This window comes from Aythya ferina (assembly GCF_964211825.1).
Source record: "Aythya ferina genome assembly, chromosome: 1".
NCBI classification, from domain to species: Eukaryota; Metazoa; Chordata; class Aves; order Anseriformes; family Anatidae; genus Aythya; species Aythya ferina.
The window spans coordinates 119173255-119185122 of record NC_140296.1 but is presented as its reverse complement, the minus strand read 5'-3'; the positions used below and the strand labels follow the sequence as shown (position 1 = coordinate 119185122).

The window sequence follows — 11868 nt, the reverse complement described above, 5'->3', positions numbered from 1 at the left end:
GGAAATATTTAACCACTGTTACTGCAGTAGGATTCACATGATCTATTCACAAGGTATAGCTCTACAGAACAGCCCCCCCTTGCTGACCAGAGCTGTTCTCCAGCTGTCTGTGGTTTGTAGTCACTTCCTCTAACAAATCTCATATACACGCTAAATTTGACTATTGCCATGGACCGCATGGCTGCATAGAACTGCATGGTTATATTTTTGGGTTACTTACTTGTTATTGCTAAGTTTATGCTAAGTCCTTACCCATTTTTAGACAGCTGTTAATGTTCCTGTCGCTGTATAGGGGATATACAGTTCTCCTCCATTATTAAAAGAAACCTGCCTGGCCAATCCAACTGAATGTCTCCAAGACCTCCAACCTGTTCACCTGAAGACAACAGAAAGGTTTCTACATGTTAGATAGGATCTAACTCTAGAAGGAAAGTAAATGCTTCCATAGAGCTCCATAGTTACATTCCTGTTATCTTTGTGAAATCTGAGACTTTAGCAAAACAAGTCAATCATGACATCATGCTTGTGATGGAAGTTATTAAAATGAAATTTATAGAGGGTAAAACTGACTAAGCAGGACAAGAGCTGAAAGCAAGTCTAAATATACTTTACAACATTTGCAGATCAATAATTTCCAGCTCTTATTTTTCTTAAGGCATACATTTCATGGCAGGAAAGTCAAAAAAATGTTTAAAGATACTCATCTTTGGTTTGATGCTCTATCATTTGAGGTATGAGGCTAATTTTTATGCTCTGACTTAAGGCAAGGCAAAGCTGCCTGCAAAAGTTGATGTAAAAAGCTACCACTAGTAATGCAAAGCAATCTAAAACTAACAGTGCTTTCACTTTTCATGGGAATGTCTGCTAAAGTTGGTAGCTGTGACTGAAAAAGACAATGAATTCAGGCAAGTATATACTGCAAACCTGTATGTAATGGAAAAAAAAGAAACCATCTTATTGCAACTAAGTCTTGAACAGTTTGAACTTTTTTTTTTTTTGCATTGAAGTTTCATTTCCCAAAATAGAATATTACACACCAACAAAACTCATGTTTCTGGAATTTACATTCAAATATGCTTTCTTATTCATTCTGTACAAATCCAAACAACCAGGATTCCTTTTGATGAAATGAGCTACTATGGTAGTACAACAAGATCAGCCGTAAAACATTTTTCAGCTCAACATATTTACAAGGTTAGCTCATATAATCAAACCACAACAGTAATTTCACTTTGTGTAATTCTTAATACATGCTAGAAAAAGTTCATACTCCTGAAAAAAAAAAAAAAAAAGACGGAAGAAATCAGAGTAAGAATTTCACATGCGTGGTTTATAACTTGACAGTCATCGGCCACAACTGGAAACAGGCTGCCCTGCTTGATGGATCAGTGACAGGAGGTATGTTAATTAATATAGCAATGAGCCATCAAGACAGTATGCGTAAGTAGGCACACAGAGCCTGGAAAAAGGATGGCAGAGGGGAACAAAGGCAGAACTGTCTTCAGTCCACGGAGAAATGCATCAGTAATTGATTAAGATACGCTGTGGTATGAGGCTCTGACACTGAACTCATTGCATACCTTCATAAGAATTCCTTCGACAGCTATCTTTCCATTATCAAAGCCTTGTTTTTGACTGTTCCCTTCATCCTCCAATTTCTAAAATTCCTTGAATTATTTTGAACCCATTTTTCATCTCACTGAAAATACAATCCAGCAGACTCCTCAACAGCGATTCTGAGTTCACCGTGCCTGACATTCCGCAGAATGATTTTGCTCTCTGCAAAAATGAATGCAAACTCTTATCAGTCTGAGTTGTCAGAGCAACAACAAATGGTATCAACACCTGCACCCTCCTGCTCAGTGTTCCAGATATTGCAGGGCATTGTTGCAGCTGCATAACATCCGTTTTCAGATAGTGGCCCCAGTGCAAAGTCAGTCTCTCCACACACCCTTTCTAAATGCAATAAAGACCCTATGATACATTCATACCAAGTAACACGCTTTTGTTTTATTCAGGATCTTTCAAAGTGAAGCCATGTAAGTTGCCAGTAAAATCTACTATTTTCTACGAAGGCATTCCAAATTTCAGTTCCCCCAGACATCGGGAGACAGGCACACACAAGTCTCATACTGGAAATGTGAGAGTGAAATTTGCTTCAGTCACATCAGAGAATCAGAAAGGACTCCACAGGAGCCAGTACGGAGTTACACTGGTGTAAAACAGGAATGAAAACAGAATTAAGACCATTCAAACTGAAAAAGATTCTCCTAGATTAAGAATACATTGATCCTTCAGACAAATTATCTGATTATTATACATTCTCAGGTCAAGGTTTGATGAGATTGGTTCAGGGGGACTCTCTCACTCAGCAAGGGATATTTCAATGTGAATCACCAAAATACAGTAAAACAGTCAATTTGCCTCTTATTTATGAGGTTATTAGTAACATCTTAAGCCCTGGAAAGAAAACTTCATGAAGCATTTTTACATTGGAAGATGCCAATCAACCCTTAAATCACTTCTGCAATGTGGACAAGTTTTATCATCTCTGCTTTGCTAACCAAGGAATTCACACAGGAGCTTGTGCAGTGACTCAGGACAGTCAACTGAAGTGATGAAAGACATACGGTTAGAGCCCAGGACTGCCCTCCAATGCAGCATGTCACCCAGACAACTGAGTCCAGGGTCCAAGCCTCTTCTTGTCCACTTCAGGTATAAACTCTGTTTATTTCAGCAGATTTTGAACTCCTAATTTGCACAGATGGAAAGAGGGAAAACAGCTCTCAAAAATAAATGGCTCAAATTAAGAGCTTGAATGTTTTCCTCATCCATCTCTGACATCCGGACCCAAAGTAGTCTCAATTGTTCTGCAAATGGGAAAAAAGGACCCTTCGCTATGTCAAGAAAACATTAACATTCTCTCACTATGAGTAATAGCATTCCTCTTAGCCAGCTCCACGCTAGAGCGAATCTTCATCTGTATCGATGTCACTGCTTGGTTTGTTCAGTCTCTCAAATTCTTCTCCATCCTACAGAAATAAGAAGAGAACAATGTGAGCAAAAGACATCTTGTTATTAATACATAGAAAGAGGAAGAGAGAAAGAAAAGAAGAAAGTTTATTTACGGTATCTCTATGATAATAACACCCAGTAATTTACATGTTTTACCAGTATGTTAAAGTCTTCCTCTAACATATACACGTTCATAAGAAACATCCCGTTCATCTTTAATACTTTTTAGTGACTTGTCTCTAAACAGCTTGTAGTATTCATCAGGAAACTTGCTCACATAGCACTCTTTGTTTTTACCACAGATGCCCAATTGTAAATGCTAAAATAGATAATGCCAGCTACCCCAAAAAATACATCTGTATTATTTACTGCTTGTTAAACAACAATATAAAAGGGTACCATGTAGAAGTCCTTGAAAGCATCTCTACCAAGTTTAATTTTTTCTAGAATTAAATGGAGACAGCACTCTCTGCTGGTTGCATCATGTGTAACAGAGCAGATCTGTACAGGCACAACACACAGACATTAGTTCCTTCCCACTCTGACTAATTTCTCAGCTCAATTAAATGAGCTGAGCCTAAAGGCAAGCCCTCTGTGTCATGTACTAGTTGTCTAGATTACTATTCAAATTAGGGGGGAAAAAAAAGTACCTGCAGAAAATGTTGTGTATGAAAAAAATCATGTTAAAATGTCTTCAGATATCTTTTGACTGCTACAGTATGAAGAATCTTAGCAATTAAAAAAAAATAAATTTCTTTATGGGCTCAGCTACACAAAGATTTATCAGTTCTACATAAGTACAATTAGTTCCCAGGTGTCAGTTCCAACTTCTGTATGCCCAGGGCCAGTGGACAAATATATCTGGTCAAAGAAGTCGCAAAAGAGGATTTGTATAAAAGTTGCTGAAGTTGCTCACAGCACTGTCTGTAGTCACGGCAGAAAAGCAACACTTACCTGAGCTTCATGAATTTAAAAAGTGGAATACACAAAATAATTTCCCAACAGTTTTAAAGATTTATGAGTCTGGTCACATGCACAACAAATCTTCCAAATATGCCATGGTGGAAATGGAGGTGAAACAATGGAGAAACCAGAGAAGAGGAGTACTGAAAAGCCTTACCCCACTTGACCTCTCCCACGTGTCTCCTTTGAAGAGCTTGCCCCTTTCCCGCAGAGTGACAATTTCCAGGCCTCTTGGTTTACTGGCATTATAGATGAATATGGAAAGAAGCACCACAGGAGCTTCCAAAAAGAATTCTAAAGAAGGCCTGAAGTCAAAAATGATGAAAGACACTGTGGTGATGATGACAGTGGTGATCTGAGCAGTCATAACATGGAACATGTTGTCTCGGAACTTCAAGATGAAGGCTACGGACAGCCCCAGGAAAGCTGTGACAAAGATAAGAGCCACTGAGAAGACGTTGTGCCCATAAAAGAAGCCGCAGTTCCCTATCTGCCTCCGGTCCTTGGCCCGCAGACCCAGCATCAGCCCATTGAACAGCACCCCGAAGGCATACAGTTTGCTGTTCTGCGTGAAGATGCTTTCAGCAAGCTGGTCCCCGTCTTTCAAGATCTTTTCGTTGTAGATGTTAGCCAGGGCAGATATGAAGCACTGCACTAGAATAAGCAGATGTCCCAGACTGAGGCGGAGAGGTTTCAGTGCTCCTGCCATGGTGCTGGTGACGTTCCACTGGAAGCTGGGAAGGAAGCTGGGTGCTCCGCAGTTGCCCTTTTCAACACACGGTTCCTCAGGTCCCGTATAAAGAAGGCAGTGGTTAGATGGACTGAAAAACATATTGTGATGGAATCCGTGTACAGCCAAGCTTTGCTGATGGCCTCCAGTTCCCAGAGTCAGGGCGACAATGGAGAGGAATAAGATGACCAGAGACGCCCACTGTACCCAAGAGAGTTTTCGCCTAGGAGCAGACAAAAAAAGCCACTAACTTTAGAAACACAGCAGCACAAATTAAACGATAAGAGAATGAGCTCTAAAAAACACACAAAAGACATCATGCCACAGGTAAGGAGATGTAGACAAGTACAAAGACACATCTTGGGTTTTCGTAATTGACAGGAAAATGCCAAAACGTAGGGTTCTTTTCTGTGGCAAGTAGACCCCAGCCTGGTGATCACAGAAACACAAAAGGGAGAACACACAAAGCGCAGAGATAAATTTAAGGGAAGTCGTTCAAGATGGTAGTTCTAGATGCCAAACACGTGACCACTAAAAGCAACTATTGTCTCGGTGAACACAGAACACAGGTTTGATGAATTCAAAGAAAGTCAGACGTTCAAATAATTCTCTTTCTCTGGGAAACCTTCACAACATTTCACTTTTCCCCCATGATTTTGTGCACCTTTCTAATATTTTATGATGCTAGGAATGCAATTTAGAAGACCTAACAGTCTTAGCTATTTTACACTTTTTCACCCAAGGAAATCCTGTTTATTGCATGAAAAAAATAATCAGAATTTTGGAAGATTAAGCAAATGGTGACATATTGAGATGTAAATCTAAAGAACTAAGAAAAAGCCTTTTGGTCAGACCATCAGATGCTCTTCTGGAATATTAGCGCCTGTAGAAAAGGCATCTTTGTTCAAAGTTGAACACAAGTAACCTTTTAGGTGGAGTATGAAGGCTAATATCCATTTCCCTGCTAGTCTTTTCTGAATCTAAACCACACCATAAAGAGCACGAGTCAGCCGAAGAACACGCAGGACAGAGAAACTGGCTTTTGTCACATGAATAACAAAGAACAGACGTACATATTTACTTTTAAAAACACACAGTTGACCAGAAACACATCAGGGCTGGCATAATATTACAGCATACAGATGTGTCTTTCACTCTTGCATATCTCGTTCCTTCTCATTGGGTTACATTTACATTCAATTAGGAACAACAAACTGGCAAGAAGTACTGCTCATCACGAAATATGAAATTTAATGAACAAATGAAGGAACCCAAAACCAGACCTTAATTCTGGCAATTCAACAAGTATATAATCATGATTTCACTCGTTTTCTGTTACAGGTGACCAAATGTAGACACATAGGAGCTCCTAACAAGCTATTATTTCCAATGCCTTGGTATGCAGAATACAAAGCCATCTCTCATCAAGTTGGTATAGCCATAAGAAAACATTATTACGGTGCCTATCAGACACAGAAAGAATGTAACATAACCTCTTCATCAATGCTAGAAAGATAAAAAATTAAATCTCATTTACCTTCATAAGTACTACTTACTTTAGCACTATCCTGAAGAGAAGAGCTGTTGTTATAATGACAAAATTTGAGAAAAGTACAGCCATTGCCTAGAAAAAGAAGGAGAGCAACATTATAGTCCAGACACCATGTCGACACCAAAAGCCCACCAATTTTGAGTGGTCCCCTTTTTGCAAGGTGTTTGGAAAGCATCACCCTGGTGCCGAGTAGCACATCCTTAAAATGAAATTCAAGTCCCACTTCAAAGTATCAAGCAAAGTGTGGAGATTAAGTTTAACTGCAGCAGGAAGAGCTCTGCTGAAACAAAGATGTTAGGAAAACAATCCAGCTGGAAATGTACTTGGCCAAAAAGAAAACTGTTTATTTTTCTGGCAGATCAGTTTCCCCGTCAGGCCGACCACTAAGCTGCAAAATCAGCTGTGTCAGCACAAGTGAGAAAGGTGCTCCAAAAGGAAACTCTGAATAGGGGAAGGTGAGGCTGCTTCTGATGGCAGCTTGTAGCATCCAGACTTGGGCAGAAAATATATTTTTGCACGTCAAATGCATCTGCTTTATTGATTATAAAATATAAAGAGATGCTCACCTTGAATTTCATGACAGGATTATCCTGTATAAACAGTATACATATAAAAAAAGGCATCTGAACTCTTTCCTCCATTTCAACATCAGAGGGAGATTGCTTTTTAGACAATTTTGCACAAAAACATACACATGGATTCAGAAGTGCAAAGTGACTTTATCTTGTACTTTCTTATCTACATTTCCACACTCTCAGGCTCTGCTATTGCAGAGCCTTTCTCATTTATCAGAGGAAAAGCATATGCCCTTTTCCCATCACCTTAGGTGTTTGGTTTTTTTTGGAATAGATTGGCACTACATGCTGAGTAATAAATCTCATGAAGCAGCATGACAAGGTCTCAAGTAAGCTGAAGACTGACACAAGAAACACCTGCCTAAGAAATCACAGCTTAATTTTCTGCTTTGTGAAATTACAACTCAGTTAAAAAAAAAAAAAATATGTTAGATGAATATTGTGGAAGAAGGAAAAACACTGAATAAAAAGATGAATCTGGAACTGACAGAAATTACTCTGGAAAAATGAGGCTTGGTGCAAAACTGATATATAAATGATATGCAAAACGTTCCACGTATATTTTTGGTCTCACAGGCTAAGCCCCAACCATCTCTGGTAAAGTAATATGACCAAAATCTGTAACAGAACAGTTAAAAATGAATTGATTTTGAGTTTCTTTGTTCTCTGAGGCTTCAAGAGACCTCTGCTTTAGGTAAGTACAAGTAAGAAACAAATTAACCACAGATTACTATGCTACTAGCTTGCATGCTGGAAGCAAAGTTTCTAAAAATAAGTTTTACCAGTAACAGATTGAGCACAAAAGAGCATCCACAGTTACTGCTGAAGCCGCAAGAGAAAAGATCTCACCAAAGCAACTCTGTATCTCAGAAAACTGCTCACCCAAGTAATTACATAGTCCAAAATCTATAGTTTTAAAAGTCACATGAAACAAAGTTCAACCAGGCACTGCCACCTTCTTTTAGGCATCTTGCCTCTGCCTTTTCACTTTCAGGGTCTTGAACTCTTTCAAGGTATGCTACCTTACAGGTATTTAGTTATCTCATCTATTATTTATGTCTGTATTACAATTTCAGCTGTCAGTTAAAAGAAACCAAAAATTCTGGAAGAGCACACATGCTCTCAGGGGAGAGAGACCAGTTTTGCAGTGTGTCCGTGTGCAATATACAAGCTGCGCATTTCACAAAAAGATCACCTTGACTTGAGCCAAAACAAATTGCTTAAGAAAGCAACAGTGTGGTGTAATCTTTTAAGTATCAGGTTTTGGTATTACAAATGTTATAGCTGAATTGCCTTCCCAAAGGAGAAAACATCAACTTATATTAAAACATCCAGAAGGTTCATTTTCAGTATATTTTTCCAGCCAAGCCCTATTCCAGACTGTTCCATCCTAGTCAAAAATGTACACCTAAAAGGGCATCATTTTAGAGGAGAAGGCCTGAATGAAAATGAAGAAACATTTATACAAATTTTTAATGTCAAACAAGTGTAGCCATGCTATTTATAGCAAGCACTAATCATTTGTTTCCACCTAACCGGTTTGTGAACCAAAAAGTACCCTAGCATGAAAAAAGAAAGCTCAAAAACTGTATGCTGAGAATCTGTAGATTTATCCAGAAGGCTGAATGTAGCTAGAAGAAACTAGCAATTAAACTTTATCCTTAAACACAACCACATTTAATGCACAGCAACATAAAAATGTATGTAAATATTGAGATTCAAACAGTTTTCTTCCTTCCCAGTTCACTTCCTATTGCTCACCTGCTTTAGCAGGTTACATTTATTTGCTTTTCTTTGGAAACGGTAAGGAAAGAATGCAAGTCAACATGTGAAGTCACATACATAAAGCAACAGAAGACAGAAAATTGAGACTCAAATACTAGCAAAATGAGCAAATACATTTAAAAAGAAATACAGAATTGAAGAAAAAGAAGTGTAAGCACCAAAAAGACCTGTCACACTCTTAGGCAATTCAGCCTATTCTTAAATTATTTAGGATGGAGAAAATACAGAGACCTTCCTCTACTGACAGCTGTAAAACACGGATCATTGGCAGGGAAAAAAAAAAGAAAAAAGAAAAAAAAAAAAAGAAGGTCTAGCTGAAGATCTAGAGATCATTCATTTACCTGCAAATCTTGCCTTGTCAATGTTACAACTGTAAATAGCTTAAGGTTAATGTTACCCATTAGTAAGACATCAGAAGATATTAATTCAGTACATGCGTACTTACTGGCTGGAGGTAGGTCAGCACATAGAAGACAATCAAGTTGTCCAAGAAGTAAAGAAAGGCAGGAATTGACCATTTCATGGAATTACAAAAATTCTTCCAGGAAAGACATCCAGAGGGATGATCCAAACAACCCTCTGGAAGGAAAACAAATTAAGAGGAAAGACATTTTTCTTGTTTTCTTTTAGTACAAGTCTATTCCAAACCCTTTTGAACAGGTACCACTGTTGTGTTCTTAAGAACACTGCTGGACTGCAAAAAGCCTCAAGTACTATAGGTCTCTGGCAACACAGAGGACACACCCAAGGCAGAACACGTAGCTAGAGAGCAATCCATTGCCTATGGGCATTCACCTTCTTGTTTCACCAGAGAAACCATCCAAGGATCCTTTAAACCCCCCATGAGAGTATTTGCCCACTGGAAGCAAAAAAGCAAATATCAATCATTTGCTGAGGGCCAGAAAGCACTCCAGAAAGTCCCCACACAATAGTCACATCATTACTGGGCGATTATTAATCACGTCTAGACCTGAAACAATGACTCAAACAGGGGATCTGTTCATATACCACCCAGAGGATGGCCAGTAACACCAGAAATACAAAATGAATCAGAACTCAGTATATATACAACACACAATCCGAGTCAAAAGAGAGCAAACGGGAAGAAAGCAGAAAGGACAAGGCACAAAGAATGACATTTCCTTAGGTATTCAGGACACGTGCTTTAGGGTTGTGCCAAACCTTAGACTGGTCTAGAGTTGACAACAGAAGCACTTTGTTAGTACAGATTTAAGATTACAGAATGTTATCTAATCCTCTTCTGAATTAGTCACACACTGAGCTCAATAAAACTCAGAAATCTGGTAGAAAACAAAATAAAAAAAGCAAAAGAAAGCAGTAGGAAGGCCCAAAAATAAATTAGAAAAATAGCCTGCAATACAAAACTGGAAGGTAATGAAGCCTGACACCACTTTTCCTGTACAGACAGCAGCCCCAAGATTTGTCTTTGTAACAAAGCTACTTTGAATTCTTACATTCAAATGCTGCTTCTGACTGAAATACCACCACACACATAATCCCCTCCAGTGGAAGGTGGTGGCACTTTTAAATAGAAGCACTCAGAAGATTGGAAGGTAAAGCCAAAACCTTTAGTTAAAGCAATTTATAAGATTCTGTTCAGTCACATCTTCACAGTGAGGTGAAGTATCTATTATCCTACCCTGATGCTGTGCTAAAATTCTTTAAAAAAAAAAATAGATTGTGTCTTCATTACACTATCTAATTCAGATTACCTGTCCTCATTTCAGCTATCATACCAACAACTTGAGAACACATTAATTTATAGCACAAATTACAGTTGTAAGGAGTGTTGTTATAATTCTGTATCCCAGAGAACATTACTAGCAGGACTTTTGCTACACTATTAAAGGTGAATCTTTTAGTCAAAGGAAAAAAAAAAGAAGTACAGCAAATCTTAGAAAAATAAGTACATCTTAGTTATATTAAACATGCGTACTTACCTTTTTTCTTAACCCATAGTGCCAGTATCAAACAGAGGAACAATTTCACTACTTCAGAACATATGTTCACCGTTGTAGGAAGGTAATCGTACTTGTTATCTGTGGGATTCAGCAAATTGTAGAGAGTACACGGTCAGATTCTATCTCCTGCATTCACAATTAGAGAAGACACTATTTTAACCCCTCCAGTCAGAATTTTTGCTACTCCCCATAAAAACAAAAGGCTCTTTCAGCACTTCAATTATAAATACTCAGGTTGTGATGGTATACCACTGCCTGAATGCTCCCCTTCCTAGGTGAAATCCTCCTTCATTTGGTCTTGGTTTACAATGAAACTTTAAGGAAGAATTCAGGAATAACGCTATCTTAAAAAACTAAGGGGAATATCTTCCCCCAGACAGCAAAATGCTATTTTTTCCCTCCAAGGAAAAGGCTTCCAGGATGACACAATATCTTTTAGGATTATACCTGCTCTTTGCTAGCACGCTTCGCTGATATATGCTGATGGGGGAAGCGTTACAGCAAGACAGTTATAACATGCACACTATTTCTTAAAACCTGTTGAGAAACATTGGTCAAGACGTTCACCCCCAACCGTGCTTGCACCATTTATTTGCTGACAAACAGCTCCTGAGGCGTTCGTTCCCTGCCGCACCTTTCCAGGGACGATCTCCACACGGATCAGACATCTTGCAGCCGCAAGGTGCTACTCTGCCTTAGGTCCCGCGACATTTATGCCAGAAACCACGAAATTTATCCCGCTTTATGTAACAACAAGACGTTGGCGCTAAGAGCTCTGCGGGCTAGCATTTTGGGGACGCCTCGCCCGAAATGCCCGCTCGCCCCTAGCTGAGGCACCTTACGCCCACCGCCCGGCAGTACCTTCGTTGGCGGAATACTTCATCAGGAGGATGCGGCTGGAGCCCAGCGCTATGAACACCCCGCCGAGCAGGAAGGTGGCGGCGGTGCTCTTGGAGCAGGGGGCGAGGCGGCGGCAGCACCTCAGCTCCATCCCGCTGCCCTCCGGGCGAGGAGATCCTAGAACAACCGGCTCCCTAGGAAGCCACGCAGCCAGGTGAGGCTGCTCGGTGCCATCCCACACCAGGGGCTCACGCCGCGAGCCATGCTGTCCCCTCGCTTTTGCATTTAGGAGAGGGACGCGCTATGAGGGGACCCGCCATCACCGCCACCCCGCCCGCCGCTCTTTCAGCGCCCGTCACGGGGCCCCTCCCCCGCGGCGCTGCCACCTCACCTCACCCACCCCTCCCTCCCCTCAGGGCTCTTGCC

At 40.0% G+C, this 11868-nt stretch overlaps 2 protein-coding genes across 3 annotated transcripts in view; both read right to left on the bottom strand.

Moving 5' to 3' along the window:
* Nucleotides 1–1706, bottom strand: part of LOC311430119 (uncharacterized protein) — a 146559-nt gene extending 144853 nt beyond the window's left edge. The window contains exons 1-2 of the mRNA XM_084506486.1: nucleotides 1581–1706; nucleotides 253–376 (exon numbers count right to left, since the gene is read on the bottom strand). The gene's annotated coding sequence lies outside the window, so the exon portion shown is untranslated. The remainder of the gene's footprint in view (nucleotides 1–252; nucleotides 377–1580) is intronic.
* Nucleotides 969–11811, bottom strand: SLC35A5 (solute carrier family 35 member A5). Of its 2 annotated transcripts, XM_084506480.1 has the most exons (7): nucleotides 11464–11792; nucleotides 10582–10680; nucleotides 9066–9199; nucleotides 6265–6332; nucleotides 4136–4931; nucleotides 2929–3032; nucleotides 969–1779 (listed from the first exon to the last, which is right to left on the bottom strand). In XM_084506480.1, the coding sequence occupies exons 1-6, from the start codon at nucleotides 11591–11593 to the stop codon at nucleotides 2964–2966; spliced, it is 1296 nt and encodes a 431-aa protein (XP_084362606.1). In that variant the 5' UTR covers nucleotides 11594–11792; the 3' UTR covers nucleotides 969–1779; nucleotides 2929–2963. The 2 variants fall into 2 exon arrangements, with proteins under 2 accessions (XP_084362606.1, XP_084362605.1); XM_084506479.1 differs by lacking the exon at nucleotides 969–1779 and having other exon boundaries at nucleotides 1989–3032; nucleotides 11464–11811.
* Between the last annotated feature and the right edge of the window lie 57 nt (nucleotides 11812–11868).